Raw genomic sequence first — 19,585 nt, 5'->3', positions numbered from 1 at the left:
GTAAATCGCACATCACATTGATATACCCTCACAACCCTTTTCCTGATATTTATTTATTCACACATTACGTTTTTGTTTTTCCATCCTAGAGATACACTATAAACGTTAAAATGTAAACAAAATCAACAGAACTTGGAAAATGCCAGTGGAAAACAATCCTAGTTATAGTCTCAAAAAACAAACGCCAGAGTACCACATGAAATCATCATAAGCTCCTCTGGTGAGGATGTTCGAATAGTGAATACAGTGCACGGAAAGTTTAGTTAACATACTCATACAAGAATACAGGAATTATCTAAAGAAAAAAATGCATGCCTCCATTTTCAACAACTATGACAATCATGCTACATCATTGCAGGTATTCACTGTACTTCCATTGGATAGTTATATAGAGTAAGAAAATGTGATAAAATGCTTATGGCCACTAGAGCATGGAAGCATATGACCAGACACACACATATACAACAGTATATACTCATTGGCAGACTGAAAAACGACCCCTTCCCATTTCCTTCCCACACCCACCCTACATGATTGCCCCTCTACCCATCCAGCAGCTTGAGGATGCTGTCTCTCTCCTTCAGTGCTTTCCATGCCTGATCCTTCTCCTTCTTTGTCGGTGTGCGTTTCTTCTGCCTGGCAGCCATAATGCGACGGAAGCCCTCCATGACCTCATTATCAGACACCCGGACCCTCTGCCGCAACTCCTGCTTCCGCATCTCCTCCTTTGCCAGGCTGTAAGGAGGACAATGAAGGGAAGGTTAGAGTAAACTATGAATGCTGAGTGTTGTAAATAATATCCAAATCCAGTACTAGTTTGTGATGAGTGTTCAGGTAATGTACTACTGCACATATGATGGTGGATGAAGTGAAACAATGTGAAGCAACTGGGCCTTCTATAAGTGCAACTCATCATCATCAACGTAAGAACATCCCTCCATTTAGGTCTTAAAACAGGGGTGTCAAAATCATTCCATGGAGGGCCTAGTGCCTGCTGGTTTTGGGTTTTTCCTTTCAATTAAGACCTAGACAACCAGGTGAGGTGAATTCCTTACTAATCAGTGACCTTAATTCATCAATCAAGTCCAAGGGAAGAGTGAAAACCCGCAGACACTCGGCCCTCTGTGGAATGAGTTTGACACGTGTCTTAAACTAAGTCATCAGACAGTTCTTTAGGACCTTAAATCAACCGTATTGCTCATGTACATTTTACATTTCTCCCCTGCACTTTTCTCTTGTGCTCTCACCGGAGTAACTCCTGCTTACGGGATCTGTTGTGGGCACTAAGGGCTTTGAGTTCAGCCTGTCTCTTGTGGAGCTCAGCGAGCACCTCATCCTCTGAGTCTCCGCCTGCTCCAGGCCGCTCCTCAGAATCCAGCAGCCCTTGAGACATCAGCTCCTCCTTGATCCGTGCCTCTAGGGAGCGCGTGTGAGGAACACTAGGAAAGAGGAAGGGTGGGAAAGTCGGCGGAAAGAAAGATCTAGTTGACTGATTGGTGAGTGACTGAGTCGCAGAAGAAGTAATCAGTGATTGGAATATATTGGCGTAATCTACAAAGCCTTTGTTGCTATTGTGAAGGAATTTTCCTTCAGGGTATCTGTAGAGTGTATCCTACAAGGTTATGACGGGGTGATGTTAGTTTATGGAGGATAAGCCTTTACCTAAAAGCTTTGCCCTGGCTGCGAGGTGAAGTCCCAGCCCCCTCGTTCCCTCCATCCTTCCCAGATATGTCAGGGATTGGAGAATCCTCCATGGGTGATATGATATTCTCCTGCAAGAAAGAAACAAGATGAAATAAAGAATTTCAATTATAATTACAATGTATTCAAATCAACTAGTTATTTGCAGGGATGTGTTTAAGTCATTTAGAATTGTATGCGTAAACAACAAAGCCTGAAATATGCGACCTCGACAAGAGCCTGAAGGAGCCGCTGTGTAAGAGGCCCGAAGGGACAACCATCCTCTGGTGGGTCGTGCTGGGACTCTGACTTTTTCAGCAGGGCATCCACATCTGAGGGAATAAAATCCCCCTTGTATCAGACATAATTACACATGATCCTTTCAGTGTTGATGCTAAAGGAAGACAACAATGCCCATTTGTGAAGGCTCATCCACTCAATACATGCTGTATGTCGTCATCCCCATCTCCTAGCATGCCCTCACCTTTGGCGTCTAGTTCAGACAGTGGTCCCATGAAGCTTTTCTTCTTGTCGTTGGCTCGTGCTCCTTCCCTCTGTTCCTCCAGCAGATCCTCCTGAGCCCATCGCTGAGAGTAGTGCTTCCCCAATGCCGGAATCTACACAATATAACCAATACAATATTATTTATCTACAGTTGAAGTCGGAAGTTTACATACACCTTAGCCAAAAACATTTAAATTCAGGTTTTCACAATTCCTAGTAATAATCCTAGTAAAAATTCCTTGTCTTAGGTCAGTTAGGATCACCCATTCATTTTAAGAATGTGAAATGTCAGAATAATAGTAGAGAGAATTATTTATTTAAGCTTTTATTTCTTTCATCACATTCCCAGTGGGTTAGAAGTTTACATACACTCAATTAGTATTTGGTAGCATTGCCTTTAAATTGTTTAACTTGGGTCAAACGTTTCCGGTAGCCTTCCACAAGCTTCCCACAATAAGTTGGGTGAATTTTGGCCCATTCCTCCTGACAGAGCTGGTGTAACTGAAACAGGTTTGTAGGCCTCCTTGCTCGCACATGCTTTTTCAGTTTTGCCCACACATGTTCTATAGGATTGAGGTCAGGGCTTTGTGATGGCCACTCCAATACCTTGACTTTGTTGTCCTTAAGCCATTTTGGCACAACTTTGGAAGTATGCTTGGGGTTATTGTCCATTTGGAAGACCCATTTGCAACCAAGCTTTAACTTCCTGACTGATGTCTTGAGATGTTGCCTCAATATATCCACATAATTTTCCTTCCTAATGATGCCATCTATTTTGTGAAGTACACCAGTCCCTCATGCAGCAAAGCACCCCCACAGCATGATGCTGACACCCCCGTGCTTCACGGTTGGGATGGTGTTCTTCGGTTGCAAGCAACCCCCTTTTTCCTCCAAACATAACGATGGTCATTATGGCCAAACAGTTCTATTTTAGTTTAAATCAGACCAGAGGACTTTTCTCAAAAAAGTACGATCTTTGTCCCCATGTGCAGTTGCAAACCGTAGTCTGGCTTTTTATGGAGGTTTTGGAGCAGTGGCTTCTTCCTTGCTAAGCGGCCTTTCAGGTTATGTCGATATAGGACTCGTTTTACTGTGGATATAGATACTTTTGTACCTGTTTCCTCCAGCATCTTCACAAGGTCCTTTGCTGTTGTTCTGGGATTGATTTGCACTTTTCGCACCAAAGTACGTTCATGTCTAGGAGACAGAACGCGTCTCCTTCCTGAGCGGTATGACGGCTGCATGGTCCCATGGTGTTTGTACTTGCATACTATCGTTTGTAGAGATGAACGTGGTACCTTCAGGCGTTTGGAAATTGCTCCCAAGGATGAACTAGACTTGTGGAAGTCTACAATTTTTTTTCTGAGGTCTTGGCTGATTTCTTTTGAGTTTCCCATGATGTCAAGCAAAGAGGCACTGAGTTTGAAGGTAGGCCTTGAAATACATCCACAGGTACACCTCCAATTGACTCAAATGATGTCAATTAGCCTACCAGAAGCTTCTAAAGCCATGACATCATTTTCTGGAATTTTCCAAGCTGTTTAAAGACACAGTCAACTTAGTGTATGTAAACTTCTGACCCACTGGAATTGTGATACAGTGAATTATAAGTGAAATAATCTGTCTGTAAACAATTGTTGGAAAAATTACTTGTGTCACGCACAAAGTAGATGTCCTAACCGACTTGCCAAAACTATAGTTTATTAACAAGACATCTGTGGAGTGGTTGAAAAACGAGTTTTAATGACTCCAACCTACGTGTATGTAAACTTCCGACTTCAACTGTATGTTCTCTCCTTGGGGAAATGTGTAACAGAGGATGAGTAACACACCATTCAATCACACTCTTATCTGAAGTGTCACAGAAAACCTTCTATCAGATAGGCTAGTAGTCTTGGGACCGTAGAGGCCAGCTAAGGCAGCTACTATAATGCAATGAGCATAACATGACAAAACTTTAAAAGGGGTAGGATTCAATATTGTACCTTGTAGTATTCAGCCTCGTCATCCAGGGGCTTCAGGAGTTCTTCTAGAACCCGGATTTCTTCATTTGTGATGTCAGCACAGTATGGCTCTACTGATGCCCAAAATCTAGAAAACATTAGACACAAATACACTAGAAAATCTTGCATGTGGGACAATGAAAAACAAACACTGTCAGTGACCTTAGAGCAGTGTTTCCCAACCCTGGTCCTCAAGTACCGCCAACAGTACACATTTTTATTGTAACCCTGGACAAGCACACCTGATTCCACTTGTCAACTAATCATCAAGCCCTCAATGAGCCGGTTTCCCAAAAGCATCTTAAGGCGATGGGTTCAAGAAGATGGCGGACAAGGGAAAAAGGAAGAAACTGGAACATATTATGAATAAATATGGAGTGGGGTATTGTACAAACCTTCTGGAAGTGAAATATGTCCTGAGTGAATATAGAATGGAGGATTGGACAGAACTTCTAGAAGAGCTAAAGAAAGAAATTGAACATGACAAGACTGAGGGTGAATCAATTGCTGTGGCAGGTGTAGTGATGACAGCCGAGAATGAGTTGAGTGTAGAGGGAAGAGGGGTGGTAGGCGACAAGTGTAAAAAGAGGGATACGTGATCTAGTAGCTCGGAGATGGAACCTGAAGTACCCGCGGTGGAGCCTGCCGAGTTTGGGCCTCGTTCCAAGGATGTCAAGGATAATTCTGGCCCAGTGGGAGTGAGATTGGTGGAGAGAGTGGATCCTTGCAGTTTGGCTGAAGAGTGGAAGACAGGTGATAAAGGAAAATGGAACAAAAAGGGCTAAAGTTGTTAATGAGTATACGTTTCTGGTTGGAGTAAGGTTCACTAACAATTATGCTTTTGTGGGAGATCTGTTTGAAGTATCAAGGATGATAAGGGATGCATTGGGAAAGGTGGAATCGTCAGAGGGACCAGAAGTGGTTTTGTTTTGATTTCTTGTGTCGAAAGAGCAGAAGGAAATGGCATTAAGGATCGACAAACTATCGACTTATGAAGTGGAGAGTTTAGATTTTTGTAGCAGAGCACCGTTAAAAGGTCTCATCTCTGGCGTCGCGTTGGATGTGGAGGCCTCGTGGTTTACGGGGAGCATACCAGGAGTAGTTGGAGCACGCCGGCTGAACTGTGTCGTAGATGGGGATTAAAGAAAGCCTGTCGGTATTATTGATGTTTGACGAAGAGTATCTCCCTTCACATGTGAAGATGGGATATGTTAGATATGCGGTGAGAGCTTTTGTGTCCAAGCCGTTGTTTTGACGGAATTACGAAAGGTATGGACATGTATCAAGTGTGTGTCGAAGGAATGTTGTTGAAGAATCTGAGGGTGTCCGATGTTCCTACTGTGATGGCAACCACGTTCCAAATTCCCCGGAGTGCCCGGTTAGGAAAAAGGAGTATGAAGTGGCAAGAGTCAGGGCTATACAGCAGGTCTCTTACACTGAGGCTCGTGAAATAGTTGAAGGAGCGAAGGGAGCTGAAGATATGGGGGTGGACGCTCCGCAGACTGTGGAGATTCCGAGGGAAACTGATTGTGAAGAAGGTAGATGTGATGGTGTTTATTGTGCATGTGATTAATTGTACTGCACAAACAAACAAAAAGTCCAAGAAACTGGACATAATAGTATCTGCGGCTGAAAGGTTTTTGGGTTTCCAGGACTTCACTGCCGAAACATTGCAAAGAATACTGTCCTAAGATGCTCTTCCTTCTCAGGCCCCAGAGCCTGTTGGGATGGGCGTTGGCAGTTGAATCAAAATAAAGGAGTACATTGAGTTTAGTTCATTTTGTTTCGTTTTATTTTGTTCATTATATACACCCAAAAAAGTAGGTAGCGGCATGCACCTATAGCATTTGTTTGCGGTCCGCAATAACATCAAATAAGAAGACCCTGTACAGTAGGTGGCGGCAATACACCAATAGGTGTAGTTTGCCATAAAACTTTAAAGAAGAAGAAGAAGCAGCCCTCAATGAGGTGTGTTTGTCCAGGGCTACAACAAAAATGTCTACTGTTGAGGGTATTCGAAGACCAGGGTTGTGAAACACTGCCTTGGAGCACTGTTTGTGTGAGATGTGATTGTCACCGACCTGTTGGGGGCATCATTCTTAGGATTACGGGGAATGTCCTGTGGATCCTCACTTAACTCGTACTCCTGGACTTTGGCCTGCAGATTTTTGGATTTGGGTCGTCCGGGACCAGGCCCAGGCCCCTGACTGCCCTTTCCATCAAGTTTCTGCTTCTTCGGTTTATGACGTGATGAGGCTGAGAAGTCTGCGTCCTTTCCCAGCTTCAGAAACCGCTTGTCCCCTTTCTTATCCTGCCAGTCTGTGAGGATCTGAGAAAGATAGGTACCAGTTACCAACAAACCGTCCTTATCAAATAAGGATGAGACAGGAAGATTTGTAACATCAGGCAAGTATTTACATTTTACATTTTTACGTCATTTAGCAGACGCTCTTATCCAGAGCGACTTACAGTTAGTGAGTGCATACATTATTTATTTTTTCATACTGGCCCCCCATGGGAATCGAACCCACAACCCTGGCATTGCAAACGCCATCCCTGCCGGCCAAACCGTCCCCTACCTTGGACGACGCTGGGCCAATTGTGCGCCGCCCCATGTCTCCCGGTCGCGGCCGGCTACGACAGAGCCTGGATTCGAACCAGGATCTCTAGTGGCACAGTTAGCACTGCGATGCAGTGCCTTAGACCACTGCGCCACTCGGGAGGTTATCACTTGTAGTGTCAGAAACACTATGGCAGCAAAATATCTTGCCTGTCCAACATTACAGATGGAGGTATAGCAGCAGCAGGTAGAGTAAAGAGGCAACTGAATCCTCAGGCTGTCCAATGACATAAAAGCTGCTCAATTGTTTGATGAAAACATTTGAGATGTGCTCACTGACTCCTGCCTTACCTGCCTCTGTTCTTCCAGAGCTCTGAGACGGCGGCTAGCAGAGGACAGGAGAGTCTCCAGCTCCAGCTGCAGTGTGTCCAGCTCCTCAATACCGATGCCATCGTCCTCTGAGCGCCCGAGCACTGCAGTGTAGCGGGGGCACACCTTCACATGCTCTACTGGCTTAAAGTCATAGTACTTTAGAGGCGGGCAGTCCTTCAACTCACTCATCTTGATGGTTAGAGTGGGCTATGTCTATGTGGAGGAGAGATCATGTGCACCATTGATCATACAAAAATGGACAGACATCATGAAACAATGTCAATTAGCTCTTTGTGTCACTGTCACTGTCACACCACACACACACACACACACACACACACACACACACACACGGCCAGGCCATGCATGATTTTGTTTTAGCCCAGTACTAATCCACTTGATTCAACTATTAAAGCCAGGGCTGGTTTAACCAGGGGGGTGGTACTGCGCTGGAACTAAAATCTGCATAGCCTGTGGTCCCCTCAGAACCAAGAATGGCAGGATTAAAAGAAAACTCAAATCTGTCCATAAAGCAACATTGGACCACTGCTCTGGAAAGGCTCCTCACATTACTCGCTAAACTCTTCTAGCCTACTACTACTAGCTTCAAGACCGGGGAACAACGTGGGTGATTTCCATTGAAGACAACGTGAAAATTAGCGTTAGCTAGCTTGTTAACGAGCTAGCTAGCTTTAGCACAGTATCTGCGTTCAATGACCGGTGCATCGGAAACTACACTGACCATTCACAATGTCAATCAGAACCTCCAATACACTTTATAAATAGACAAGACAGTGGTTTGATTGCAAATGCATCATGTAAATCTAAAGTAAATTGGCTAAATTTTGAATATTAACACAACAATATTAAATTTACCTCTGACTCGTAGACTGCCATCCATAATTGACTGAACCATCTATGGAAGAAGGGGGGTACGAAAATTCAGGAACAGGGATTTGTGTTCTATTTTGAAAACTTGTAAATAGTATTTCTGAGTGTGAAATTATTTTCAACTATTAATAATATTTTGTTTTACTAATAACCAAGTGAAGGATAAAGAATGTCAGAGACTCAAAATTGTAGAATAGTATCTCCGGTAAAAAAAACATATCATATTTGGGGATGTGTATTTACGGTAAGGGATCAAAATGTTTCATTTGTCAGTTATATTTGTAATAATACAATAGTTCTTAATACAATTATTATAATAAAAATAGCACATGGCCTAAATTCGTATTTTATTTAACTCCCCTACAAAGTGAGGCCAACAAATGGATGCGTCCAAAGATGTTTAGAGCCCAGAGAGATGGCCGCAGCGACCGAAAGGTTTCAACTAGTTACCCCAGCCACAAAGTCAAAATTGGCTATAGTAAAATTCATGAAAACAAACATTTGCTTTTTGGTCTTAATTTAAGGTTAGGATTAGTCATAATGTTAGCAGTGTGGTTAGATTTTAAATCAGATTTTTAAAAAATACAATGTAGAAATGGGCGGGGTTTATGACTTTGTGGTGGTGGTAACTAGTGATGACCCGACGAAATCCAATGAAAACGCTCTGTCAAAGATTATCTATTATATTGACAAGATGGTCGACTGACCGCTCTAACAATGTAAATACATGTCCGCAAAGGCGAACGGCAGGCGGTAATCAGCAGATCCGACCCGCTTGCTTACAGCTGCACTAGGGTCAGACAGCATTTTTGTGCATATTAAGACACCGCTGAGCCGGCGCGAGATATGGCTCAGAAAACGTACGTCAATCCAGGGATGAGAAATATGATGTACTCAGAATTGTCCCATTACTCCAACTGCTACACTGAGAAGATTGAACGACTGGTCATTTTTTAGCAGTTGTTCAATCTTCTCTTAGTGTTAATTTAGGACTGTGAGTCGTTTATGAAATGTTGTCTGGTCTCACGGTAATTGACCGTTGATCAACATAAACATGTTTAGCATCCCCAGGCTTCCACGCATACTAGCTGCTGATGCACGCCTTTGGAACATCTACTTTTTAAAAAGTCAAATAAATCAGTTTAATATAGCCTATTCCATCACAATAATATCCATGATTTAATTAGTTATGATAGACCTATAAACCTGGGAATGTCTTCGAAATCAAGACATAAGGGGTGGGGTGCATGATGAGACTCTATATTGATGATTTGGGAAAAGTTACAAAAAAGGCATGCGCTCTGATCCTTCCCGTGCGATAGAGAGACAATTGCATTGCTACTCTGCTTGTGTGGCAAGCAAGTTAGGGGATATCTAATCAATGGAAGATGGAATTAAACTGGCAAAATTAAAATGAAATGAGAAAGAGAGGCTACAACGACCAAAAGCCAACAGATAGGCTGCTATTTACTTTATAATCTGAGTGGAGTTGTTGTTATGTGTAGCTAACTGTAGGATGTGAGAAGCGTCCCGTGTAGCTCAGTTGGTAGAGCATGGCGTTTGCAACGCCAGGGTTGTGGGTTCGATTCTCACGGGGGCCAGTGTAAAAAAATAATAATATATATACATGTATGCACTCTCCAACGTGCTAAATGACTAAAATGTAAATGTGAGTGCAGTAACGTTATGGCTAGCCCCAATTAGCCTAGTTAGCTAGCTTCTCTCAGTTTGATGCAGTCAATACAGGTACTATGTAATTGGATGGGATGATAAATAACTAGCAAGAAGTTAGTCTAGCACGAGATAACAGTGGTCGCGGTCTCTCCCTCCATGCCTGCTCTGAGCCTCCTGTTTCACACACACCACACCTCAAGGCCTCCACTCCCTAATAGCCTACAGCTGCTTTTCTCTCTCTCTCTGGAACGGGTTTTAAAAATAAATGTATGCATATTGTGTAAATCAAATCAAATGTTATTTGTCACATACACGTGTTTAGCAGATGTTATAGTGGGTGTAGGCCCTCTGTAGCTCAGTTGGTAGAGCATGGCTTTTGCAATGCCAGGGTTGTGGGTTCGATTCCCACGGGGGGCCAGTATGAAAATGTATGCACTCACTAACTGTAAGTCGCTCTGGATAAGAGCGTCTGCTAAATGACTAAAATGTAAATGTGTAGCGAAATGCTTGTGCTTCTAGCTCCGACAGTGCAGTAATATTTCACAACATATACCTAACACACACAAAACTAGTAAGGAATGGAATTTAAGAAAATATACATATATGGACAAGCAATGACAGAGCAGCATGGACTAAGATACAGTAGATACATATGAGATGAGTAGTGCAAGATATGTAAACATTATTAAAGTGACTGTATACATAATTAAAGTGACTAGTGTTCCATTTCTTAAAGTGGCCAGTGATTTCAATAGGCAGCAGCAGCCTTTAATGTGCTAGTGATAGCTATTTAACAGTCTGATGGCCTTGAGATAGAAGCTGTTTTTCATTCTCTTGGTCCCAGCTTTGATGCACCTGTACTGACCTCACTTTCTGGATCATAGCGGGGTGAACAGGCAGTGGCTCGGGTGGTTGATGTCCTTGATGATCTTTTTGGCCTTCCTGTGACATCGGGTGCTGTATGTGGGCGGGTAGTTTGCCCCCGATAATACGTTCGGCAGACCGCACCACCCCCTGGAGAGCCCTGCGGTTGCGGGCGGTGCAGTTGCTGTACCAGGTGGTGATACAGCCTGACATGATGCTCTCAATTGTGCATCTGTAAAAGTTTGTGAGGGTTTTAGGTGCCAAGCCAAATTTCTTCAGCCTCCTGAGGTTGAAGAGGCTCTGTTGCGCCTCCTTCACCACACTGTCTGCGTGGGTGGGCCATTTCAGTTTGTCGGTGATGTGTACGCCAAGGAACTTGAAGCTTTCCACCTTCTCCACTGCGGTCCCGTCGATGTGGATAGGGGGGTGCACCCTCTGCTGTTTCCTGAAGTCCACGATCATCTCCTTTGTTATGTTGACGTTAAGTGAGAGGTTATTTTCCTGGCATCACACTCCCATTGTTGGTAATCAAGCCTACTACTGTTGTGTTGTCTGCAAACTTGATGATTGAGTTGGAGGCGTGCTTGGCCATGCAGTCATGGGTGAACAGGGAGTACAGGAGGGGGCTGAGCACACACCCTTGTGGGGCCCCAGTGTTGAGGATCAGCGAAGTGGAGATGTTGTTTCCTACCTTCACCACCTGTGGGCACAACATCACCTATACACTTCCTGATAAACTCAGTCACCGTTTCAGTGTATTCGTCTAAATTATTTTTGGAAGCTACCCGGAACATATCCCAGTCCACGTGATCAAAACGATCTTGAAGTGTGGATTCCGACTGGTCAGACCAGTGTTGAATAGTGTACAGGGCTTTCCTGTGTCCATTTCGCAACGGGAACTCTAACTCCCATCACCATTTGTCCTCATCATTCAGATTATTCAAATTTGATCATGAAGTGTTTAGAGAGTGATTAGAAGGACAATAGAGTACTGAGTACCAAGCCATTAGCAAGTTTTGTAGGCTACACATCCGAGCCATTCATTTTCACAGTTTTGGATGTCATTACTGTGACAGGAAATTTGACTGCGGTCATGACTGCCGGTGTGGCGGTAATACGGTCACCGCAACAGCCCAATGTTTATTGGATGTTATTAGGTAACATGTTTATTGTTAGCATGAGCGCTTCTTGTGATATGATTTTTTAAAAATACATTTTTTACATTTTTAATCATTTAGCAGACACTCTTATCCAGAGCGACTTACAGTTAGTGAGTGCATACATTTTTATTTAGTTTTTTCATACTGGCTCCCCATGGGAATCGAACCCACAACCCTGGCATTGCAAGTGCCATGCTCTACCAACTGAGCTACACGTAATGTAATACATGGTCATTTGCTCCAGTTGTTCTATTCATTATCATTCCTTAATGCATAGCTTATCCCATTCTATTGTACTCTGCACATATCTATATTTCTCTCCTGTATAGCATATTCATTATCTATCTGTCTCTGTACCTTTACAGAACGATCCTCATGTACATCCCACTGTACATCTTCGTCAGTGTGTGTAAATAAAGTTCCCTATGTGTGTCAACTCTTGGACTGCCTTATTCCCTCTAACCAGGGGCGGTGTCAGTGAGTCACAAACCAGTAGAATAATATTTTCATTGTCTCGCCGGATTTGTGACTTTGCTGACACCACTACAGTATGGCGGCCCACAGAGACCACACAGGATACTTTCCACACTGCCCACCTGTGGTCCAGTGGAGTATGGCTCTGGGGTATCCAGTGAACTACTACCATGTGGATTATACCTCCTCTCTGCAGCCTATGGGAGCCCTACGTCTGCCGACGGTGCAGTATGGACCCTATGGCCCCTCTCCTCCACCTGTGGGATACTACTCAGCACCAGGTGGGGCTGCATTAACACCCCAATGTGTGGACTAACATTGAGTCACATCGCTGCATCCGTCGTATGGTTTTCCCTTTTTCTTCGGTGGAGTAGAGGAAGCACGTATGGCTCGTATGGAGCAGAATATACAGAGTCTTCTTCGCATCGTGCAACAGCAGACCAGATCCCAGGATTCCTCTGTTCAGGGGAGCCCTCTCCGACAGGTTGCAGTGGAGGACATGAGACAGTAGTATGGAGTTCAGCAGCCTCTGCAACGTTACCGACTACAACTGACTTTAGGGTGTGAGTATTCTGCCTCTTCGGCCCCGGCACCATTGTCGGGCATGGCTGCAACTGAGACCGGGCATGTACACGTCATGTCCCCAGCCCCAACTGGTCATCTGGAGCTGCCTGCTATCGAGACTGAGCCCACACCGGATGTCATTTTCGATCCCCCCCTCCACTGCTGCAGAGTCTGGGGGAACCATCCTCGGCTCAGGCGGCCTATGCGACTCCAACAGCATTGCCACGCAGTAGTGAGCCTATGTTGCTGACCCTATTTCTGACTGCTACCAGATCATCACTAGCCAGAGCTACCTGGTGAAGGGGAACCCAGCCACGAGCTGCCCAGTGACGTGAGCCTACCAGACGACCTAAATACTTTTATGCTCGCTTCGAGGTAAGCAACACTGAACCATGCAAGAGAGCACCAGGTGTTCCGGACGACTGTATGATCTCGCTCTCCGTAGCCAATGAGAGTAAGACCTTTAAACAGGTTAACATTCACAAGGCCGCGGGGCCAGACGGATTACCAGGACGCATACTCAGAGCATGCGCTGACCAGCTGGCAAGTGTCTTCACTGACATTATTTAACCTCTCCCTGACCCAGTCTGTAATACCTACAGGTAGCTTAGTGGTTAAGAGCGTTGTGCCAGTAACCGAAAGGTCGCTGGTTCTAATCCCCGAGTCAACTAGGGGAAAAATCTGTTGATGTGCCCTTGAGCAAGGCACTTAACCGTAATTGCTCCTGTAAGTCGCTCTGGATAAGAGTGTCTGCTAAATGACTAAAATGTAAATGTTTCAAGCAGACCGCCATAGTCCCTGTGCCGAAGAACACCAAGGTAACCTGTCTAAATGACTATCTCCCCGTAGCACTCACATCTGTAGCCATGAAATCCTTTGAAAGGCTGGCCATGGCTCACATCAACACCATCATCCTAGACACCCTGGACCCACTCCAATTCGCATACCGCCCCAACAGATCCACAGGTGACGCTATCTCTATTGACTCCTGAACAGCTAATCATGGCTACCCGGACTATTTGCACTGCCCCCCACCCCCCATCTTTTTACGCTGCTGCTACTCTGTTAATCATTTATGCATAGTCACTTTAACTCTACCCACATGTACATATTACTTCAACTACCTCAACTAGCCGGTGCCCCCGCACATTGACTCTGCACCGGTACCCCCCTGTATATATAGCCTCCCTACTGTTATTTTATTTTACTTCTGCTATTGTTTTTCTCAACACTTGTTTGTTGTTGTTTTATTTGACTTTTTTAAATTAAAAATAAATGCACTGTTGGTTAAGGGCTGTAAGTAAGCATTTCACTGTAATGTCTGCACCTGTTGTATTCGGCGCATGTGGCCAATAACATTTGATTTGATTTGACTCCACACTGCCCTTTCACACCTGGACAAAAGGAACACCTACATGAAAATGCTGTTCATTGACTACAGCTCAGCATTCAACACCATTGTGCCCTCCAAGCTCATCACTAAGCTAAGGACCCTGGGATTTAACATCTCCCTCTGCAACTGGATCCTGGACTTCCTGATGGGCCACCCCCAGCTGATGAGGGTAGGCAACACCACATCCGCCACGCTGACCCTCAACATGAGGGACCCCTCAGGGATGTGTGCTTTGTCCCCTCCTGTACTCCTTGTTCACCCACGACTGTGTGGCTGCACACGACTCCAACACCATCGTTAAGTTTGCAGACGACACGACGGTGGTAGGCCTGATCACCGATGATGATGAGACAGCCTACAGGGAGGAGGTCAGAGACCTGACAGTGTGGTGCCAGGACAACAACCTCTCCCTCAACGTCAGCAAGACAAAGGAGCTGATCGTGGACTACAGGAAACGGAGGGCCAAGCACGCACCCATCCACATCGACGGGGCTGTTGTGGAGCAGGTCGAGAGCTTTCTAGCCTATACGCTATGGATCATTTGATTGAGACCACTCTAAATAGCCTATAGGCACACTTGATATTGCACGCCCAGCAGACAATCAGAGATGAGGGGTGGCATCGGGCACACATTGATTTATAGCCTAATAAGAAACTAATTCTAAAACACAAAGAAATATTGAAATGTCATCAATTACAAATTACATTACCCTCCCCTGGACTAAATTTAAAAAATACTAAACCCTCCCCTTGACTGAAATTGCTCCATTTTCCTCCAGGTAGCCATTCTGTAAATTTTGATTAATCCCTTATTGTTATCTATTGTGTTACTATTTTCTTACTTTTTAACTCTGAATTGTTGGGAAAGGGCTCGTAAGTAAACATTTCACAGTAAAGTCTACACCTGCTGTATTCGGTGCATGTGCTAAATAAACTTTGATTTGATTTGGTTCGAAGTATGTTTTCGAGCCATATCTGGTGCCTGCTCCATTGTGTCTTAATATATACAGTAATGCTGACTGACCCTAGTGCAGCTGTAAACATGCAGATCGGATCTGCTGGCTAGGCAGGTGGGAAGAGGCCAGATCAGGTGGGAACATTCCAGCTAGCCAGTGATCATTTGTCAAAAACCTATCAATAAACTCGTAACAACCTCAGTATTATGAAATTTCTATTCGATCAAATAAGCCTCACCTATCAAAAACTCCTCACATGGTCTGCTTAATCTGCGCGGAAAGATTTTGGGCGGAGTCGACCCTCTCGCATTGCCTCTTCTTCTCAGGCTCTGTTCGCTGTGATGAGAAGTGTAAGATTTACGGAAGAGGTGTTGAATGCAGGCGTGGCACAATAACTTCCGCCTTCAAAACCCAGAACAACAGAGAAATGGTGAGTAACTTTAATTCTATTTCAATCAGAAATACCGATGAAATTCTCTGTTTTCAAATTCCTAGGTTAAACCTTTGTCCTTATTCTGGTGGCTTGATAGTTGCACAGATTAATGTGGGCGTGACGGTGCGCTCTAAGAAAAAAATCTGGATCAAAGCTATTATCAAACCAGTTGGACTAGTATACTTGTCTGATCCGATCCCTTTGATTGTATTAAAGCTGGAAAGCTCTGACACCACCACAACATTCTTAGATTGTGCAATACTATGCAAATGAATGAGGAGTCTAAATATGCTTGTAGTAACATGGTTGTAGCATAACCTGTGACCATGGTACTTCCTCTCTAGAGGTCCGGACAGCAGTCTGTCTGAGACATTTTACATTTACATTTACGTCATTTAGCAGACGCTCTTATCCAGAGCGACTTACAAATAGGTGCATTCACCTTATAGCCAGTGGGATCACCACTTTACAATGTTTTATTTTTATTTTTATTTTTTGGGTGGGGGGGGGTGGGTTGGGGTAAGGGGGGGATAGAAGGATTACTTTATCCTATCCCAGGTATTCCTTAAAGAGGTGGGGTTTCAAATGTCTCCGGAAGGTGGTGAGTGACTCCGCTGTCCTGGCGTCGTGAGGGAGCTTGTTCCACCATTGGGGTGCCAGAGCAGCGAACAGTTTTGACTGGGCTGAGCGGGAACTATGCTTCCGCAGAGGTAGGGGAGCCAGCAGGCCAGAGGTGGATGAACGCAATGCCCTCGTTTGGGTGTAGGGACTGATCAGAGCCTGAAGGTACGGAGGTGCCGTTCCCCTCACAGCTCCGTAGGCAAGCACCATGGTCTTGTAGCAGATGCGAGCTTCAACTGGAAGCCAGTGGAGTGTGCGGAGGAGCGGGGTGACGTGAGAGAACTTGGGAAGGTTGAACACCAGACGGGCTGCGGCATTCTGGATGAGTTGTAGGGGTTTAATGGCACAGGCAGGGAGCCCAGCCAACAGCGAGTTGCAGTAATCCAGACGGGAGATGACAAGTGCCTGGATTAGGACCTGTGCCGCTTCCTGTGTAAGGCAGGGTCGTACTCTCCGAATGTTGTAGAGCATGAACCTACAGGATCGGGTCACCGCCTTGATGTTAGCGGAGAACGACAGGGTGTTGTCCAGGGTCACGCCAAGTCTCTTCGCACTCTGGGAGGAGGACACAACGGAGTTGTCAACCGTGATGGCGAGATCATGGAACAGGCAGTCCTTCCCCGGGAGGAAGAGCAGCTCCGTCTTGCCAAGGTTCAGCTTGAGGTGGTGATCCGTCATCCATACTGATATGTTTGACGGAAAGGTAAAGCCTCAGTTGTATTGTGTGTCTTGGGAATGAAAAAAAAGGTTGCTGGAAGATTGTCGTGATCATTGATCTGTAATAGTAGTGTTTTCAAAGTTAATGTTGACACCCCCTCCCTCAGACAGCGACCCTACGCCCATACTTGAATGCTGTGCGTGCCACACTGCAGGCCGCCCTCTGCCTGGAGAACTTCTCCTCTCAGGTGGTGGAACGCCACAACAAGCCAGAGGTGGAAGTCAGGTGAGTTGTGTTGTGTGTGAAAGTCTCTCGCTCACTCTCTTCCTCTCTCTCTCTCTCTCTCGCTCTCTTTCTCTCTTAGTCCTCATAATGATATTGTTAGTGTTATTTGTTACAGAGTCTTCTCTCATTACAGGAGTAGTAAAGAGCTCTTACTACAGCCTGTGGTGATCAGCCGGAATGACAAGGAGAAGGTCCTAATCGAGGGCTCCATCAACTCTGTGCGAGTCAGCATTGCTGTGAAGCAGGTCAGGGGTTATGACCCTCCTTTTCACTTTCAATGTCACCCTTCCATTATCTTGATGTTGTGTGTTTGTTTAAGTAAGTAAAGTCTTTCACGTACACTGAGTGTATAAATCATTAAGAACACCTGCTCTTTCCATGACAGCCTGACCAGGTGAATCTAGGTAAAAGCTATGATCCCTTGTTGATGTCACTTGTTAAATCGACTTCAATCAGTGTATATGAAGGGGAGGAGACAGGCTAAAGAAGGATTGTTAAGCCTTGAGACAATTGAGACATGGATTGTGTATAGTCCCGTGTAGCTCAGTTGGTAGAGCATGGCGCACGGGGCGCACGGGGGGCCAGTATGAATTTTGTTTTACAAAAATGTATGCACTCACTAACTGTAAGTCGCTCTGGATAAGAGCGTCTGCTAAATTACTAAAATGTTTTTTTTTAAATGTATGTGTGCCATTCAGAGGGTGAATGGGCAAGACTAAAAATGTAAGTGCCTTTGAACGGGTATGGTTGTAGGTGCTAGGCGCACCGGTTTGTGTCAGGAACTGCAACGCTGCTGGGTTTTTCACGCTCAACAGTTTCCTGTGTGTATCAAGAATGGTCCACCACCCAAAGGACATCCAGCCAACTTGACACAACTGTGGGAAGCATTTGAGTCAACATGGGCCAGCATCCCTGTGGAACGCTTTCGACACCTTGTAGAGTTCATGCCCCGACGAATTAAGGCTGTTCTGAGGGAAAAAAGGGGGGTGCAACTCAATATTAGGAAGGTGTTCTTAATGTTTTGTACACTCAGTGTAGATTTAAAAGCCTTCGGCTGCAAATAAAAAAGTGTGTTTGATGGAAATGCTGACTGGTGCTCTGTGATTGGCTCCATCAGGCTGATGAGATTGAGAAGATCCTGTGCCACAAGTTCATGCGCTTCATGATGATGAGAGCGGAGAACTTCTTCATTCTCAGGAGGAAACCAGTTGAGGTGAGCGATGAGTCAAGAAAACTGAAACGGGATACGATCCAGTTGGTGTTTGTATTGCGTCAGATGTTTTAAGACTTGCTCATCTTTTTTCTTCCTTCTGTCTCTCTTCCTTCATCTCTCCATCCTGTCATCTAGGGCTATGACATTAGTTTCCTCATCACCAACTTCCACACGGAGCAGATGTACAAGCATAAGCTAGTGGACTTCGTCATCAACTTCATGGAGGAGATCGACAAGGAGATCAGCGAGATGAAGCTGTCTGTCAATGCCCGTGCCCGTATCGTTGCGGAGGAGTTCCTCAAGAATGTAAGACTGCTATGTTTTAGAAGAAAAACCATCTAGATTCTAATGCATTTATAGAAATGTGGTCAAATCAATGGGAATAATGAAACAATATTATGATGTTTGTCAATGCCTTCCTGTTGTTTCAGTTCTGAGGTGGTATCCTCGCATTCCTCTCACTGATCACATGACTTGGCCATGACCGTGGATCTGTGAGAGACTGGGCAGGCTCAAGGGCCCGATAGCAGGAAGAGGGTGGAGAAGCGTACTGTGAGTGAACAACCAATCAGTGGCGAAGACTATAGAAAAGTGACCAATCCAGTGTGGGTGTGGCGCACCAAACTGTGTCTCACAAGTATGTACGGTACTCATAAATATTGATGACTGTATATAATGAAATATTTCCTAGTTTATTTTTCTGCCTCTTAGAGCAAATCTCAAAACCAAGGCGGGTCCTTAAAAGTATTAACCGAGTTGATATTCATGATGACAGGGACAATGAGAATGTGTTGTTGCAACTGAAACAGCCTGTATTGTTTTTATACATTCTGTATGTCTTTATGTACTCTTGTTTGTCTATGTGTTCAGGTTTTTTTCTTCTCATTTTGTTACAACAACAAAAATATTAACCTGTTCAGTAAGATCATCATGGAGAGAAAAAAATCAGATGTATGTTTACATTTGATTACAAGACACGTCACAGATTTATTGATTTGTCGTAAGATATGAAATGATAATAATGAATGATATAATCACCAATAAAAGTCATGACAGCTTGTTTGTACTTATGATGCTTGTGTGTATCCCATAAATCCCCTCCTTTTTGTCCACATCCTCATTCATGAGGTTGAGTGTGCATACCATTTGATACGCACTTTGTCTCATTCTATTTCTGTGGCACTAGCTGTGTTGGTTGGGACTCTAGTCTCTGCTAAGATCAGCTGTTTCTGTTAGTAAGGGTCTCTATTATTTCAGTTGCGAGAAAGGGGAAGCGAATA

The 19,585-nt window shown here is 44.6% G+C and overlaps 1 protein-coding gene and 1 pseudogene across 3 annotated transcripts; one reads left to right on the top strand and one right to left on the bottom strand.

Moving 5' to 3' along the window:
• Positions 1 to 37: 37 nt before the first annotated feature.
• Positions 38 to 15,633, bottom strand: LOC311133876 (transcriptional adapter 3). Of its 2 annotated transcripts, XM_084167481.1 has the most exons (10): positions 15,334 to 15,633; positions 7,996 to 8,035; positions 7,099 to 7,332; positions 6,269 to 6,516; positions 4,170 to 4,275; positions 2,165 to 2,297; positions 1,909 to 2,012; positions 1,663 to 1,772; positions 1,248 to 1,439; positions 38 to 735 (listed from the first exon to the last, which is right to left on the bottom strand). In XM_084167481.1, the coding sequence occupies exons 3-10, from the start codon at positions 7,306 to 7,308 to the stop codon at positions 543 to 545; spliced, it is 1,296 nt and encodes a 431-aa protein (XP_084023607.1). In that variant the 5' UTR covers positions 7,309 to 7,332; positions 7,996 to 8,035; positions 15,334 to 15,633; the 3' UTR covers positions 38 to 542. The 2 variants fall into 2 exon arrangements, with proteins under 2 accessions (XP_084023607.1, XP_084023608.1); XM_084167482.1 differs by lacking the exon at positions 7,996 to 8,035 and having other exon boundaries at positions 15,334 to 15,631.
• Positions 15,471 to 19,371, top strand: LOC311133877 (actin-related protein 2/3 complex subunit 4-like; annotated as a pseudogene). The gene is made up of 6 exons (XR_014615374.1): positions 15,471 to 15,525; positions 16,974 to 17,092; positions 17,226 to 17,337; positions 18,210 to 18,305; positions 18,441 to 18,611; positions 18,737 to 19,371. The product of XR_014615374.1 is annotated as an actin-related protein 2/3 complex subunit 4-like (transcript).
• The last annotated feature ends 214 nt before the right edge of the window (positions 19,372 to 19,585 follow it).

Source organism: Coregonus lavaretus (genome assembly GCF_964263955.1).
Source record: "Coregonus lavaretus genome assembly, chromosome: 8".
In the NCBI taxonomy this organism is placed as follows: Eukaryota; Metazoa; Chordata; class Actinopteri; order Salmoniformes; family Salmonidae; genus Coregonus; species Coregonus lavaretus.
The sequence above is the reverse complement of the archived record's forward strand: the minus strand, read 5'-3'. Positions and strand labels throughout refer to the sequence as shown.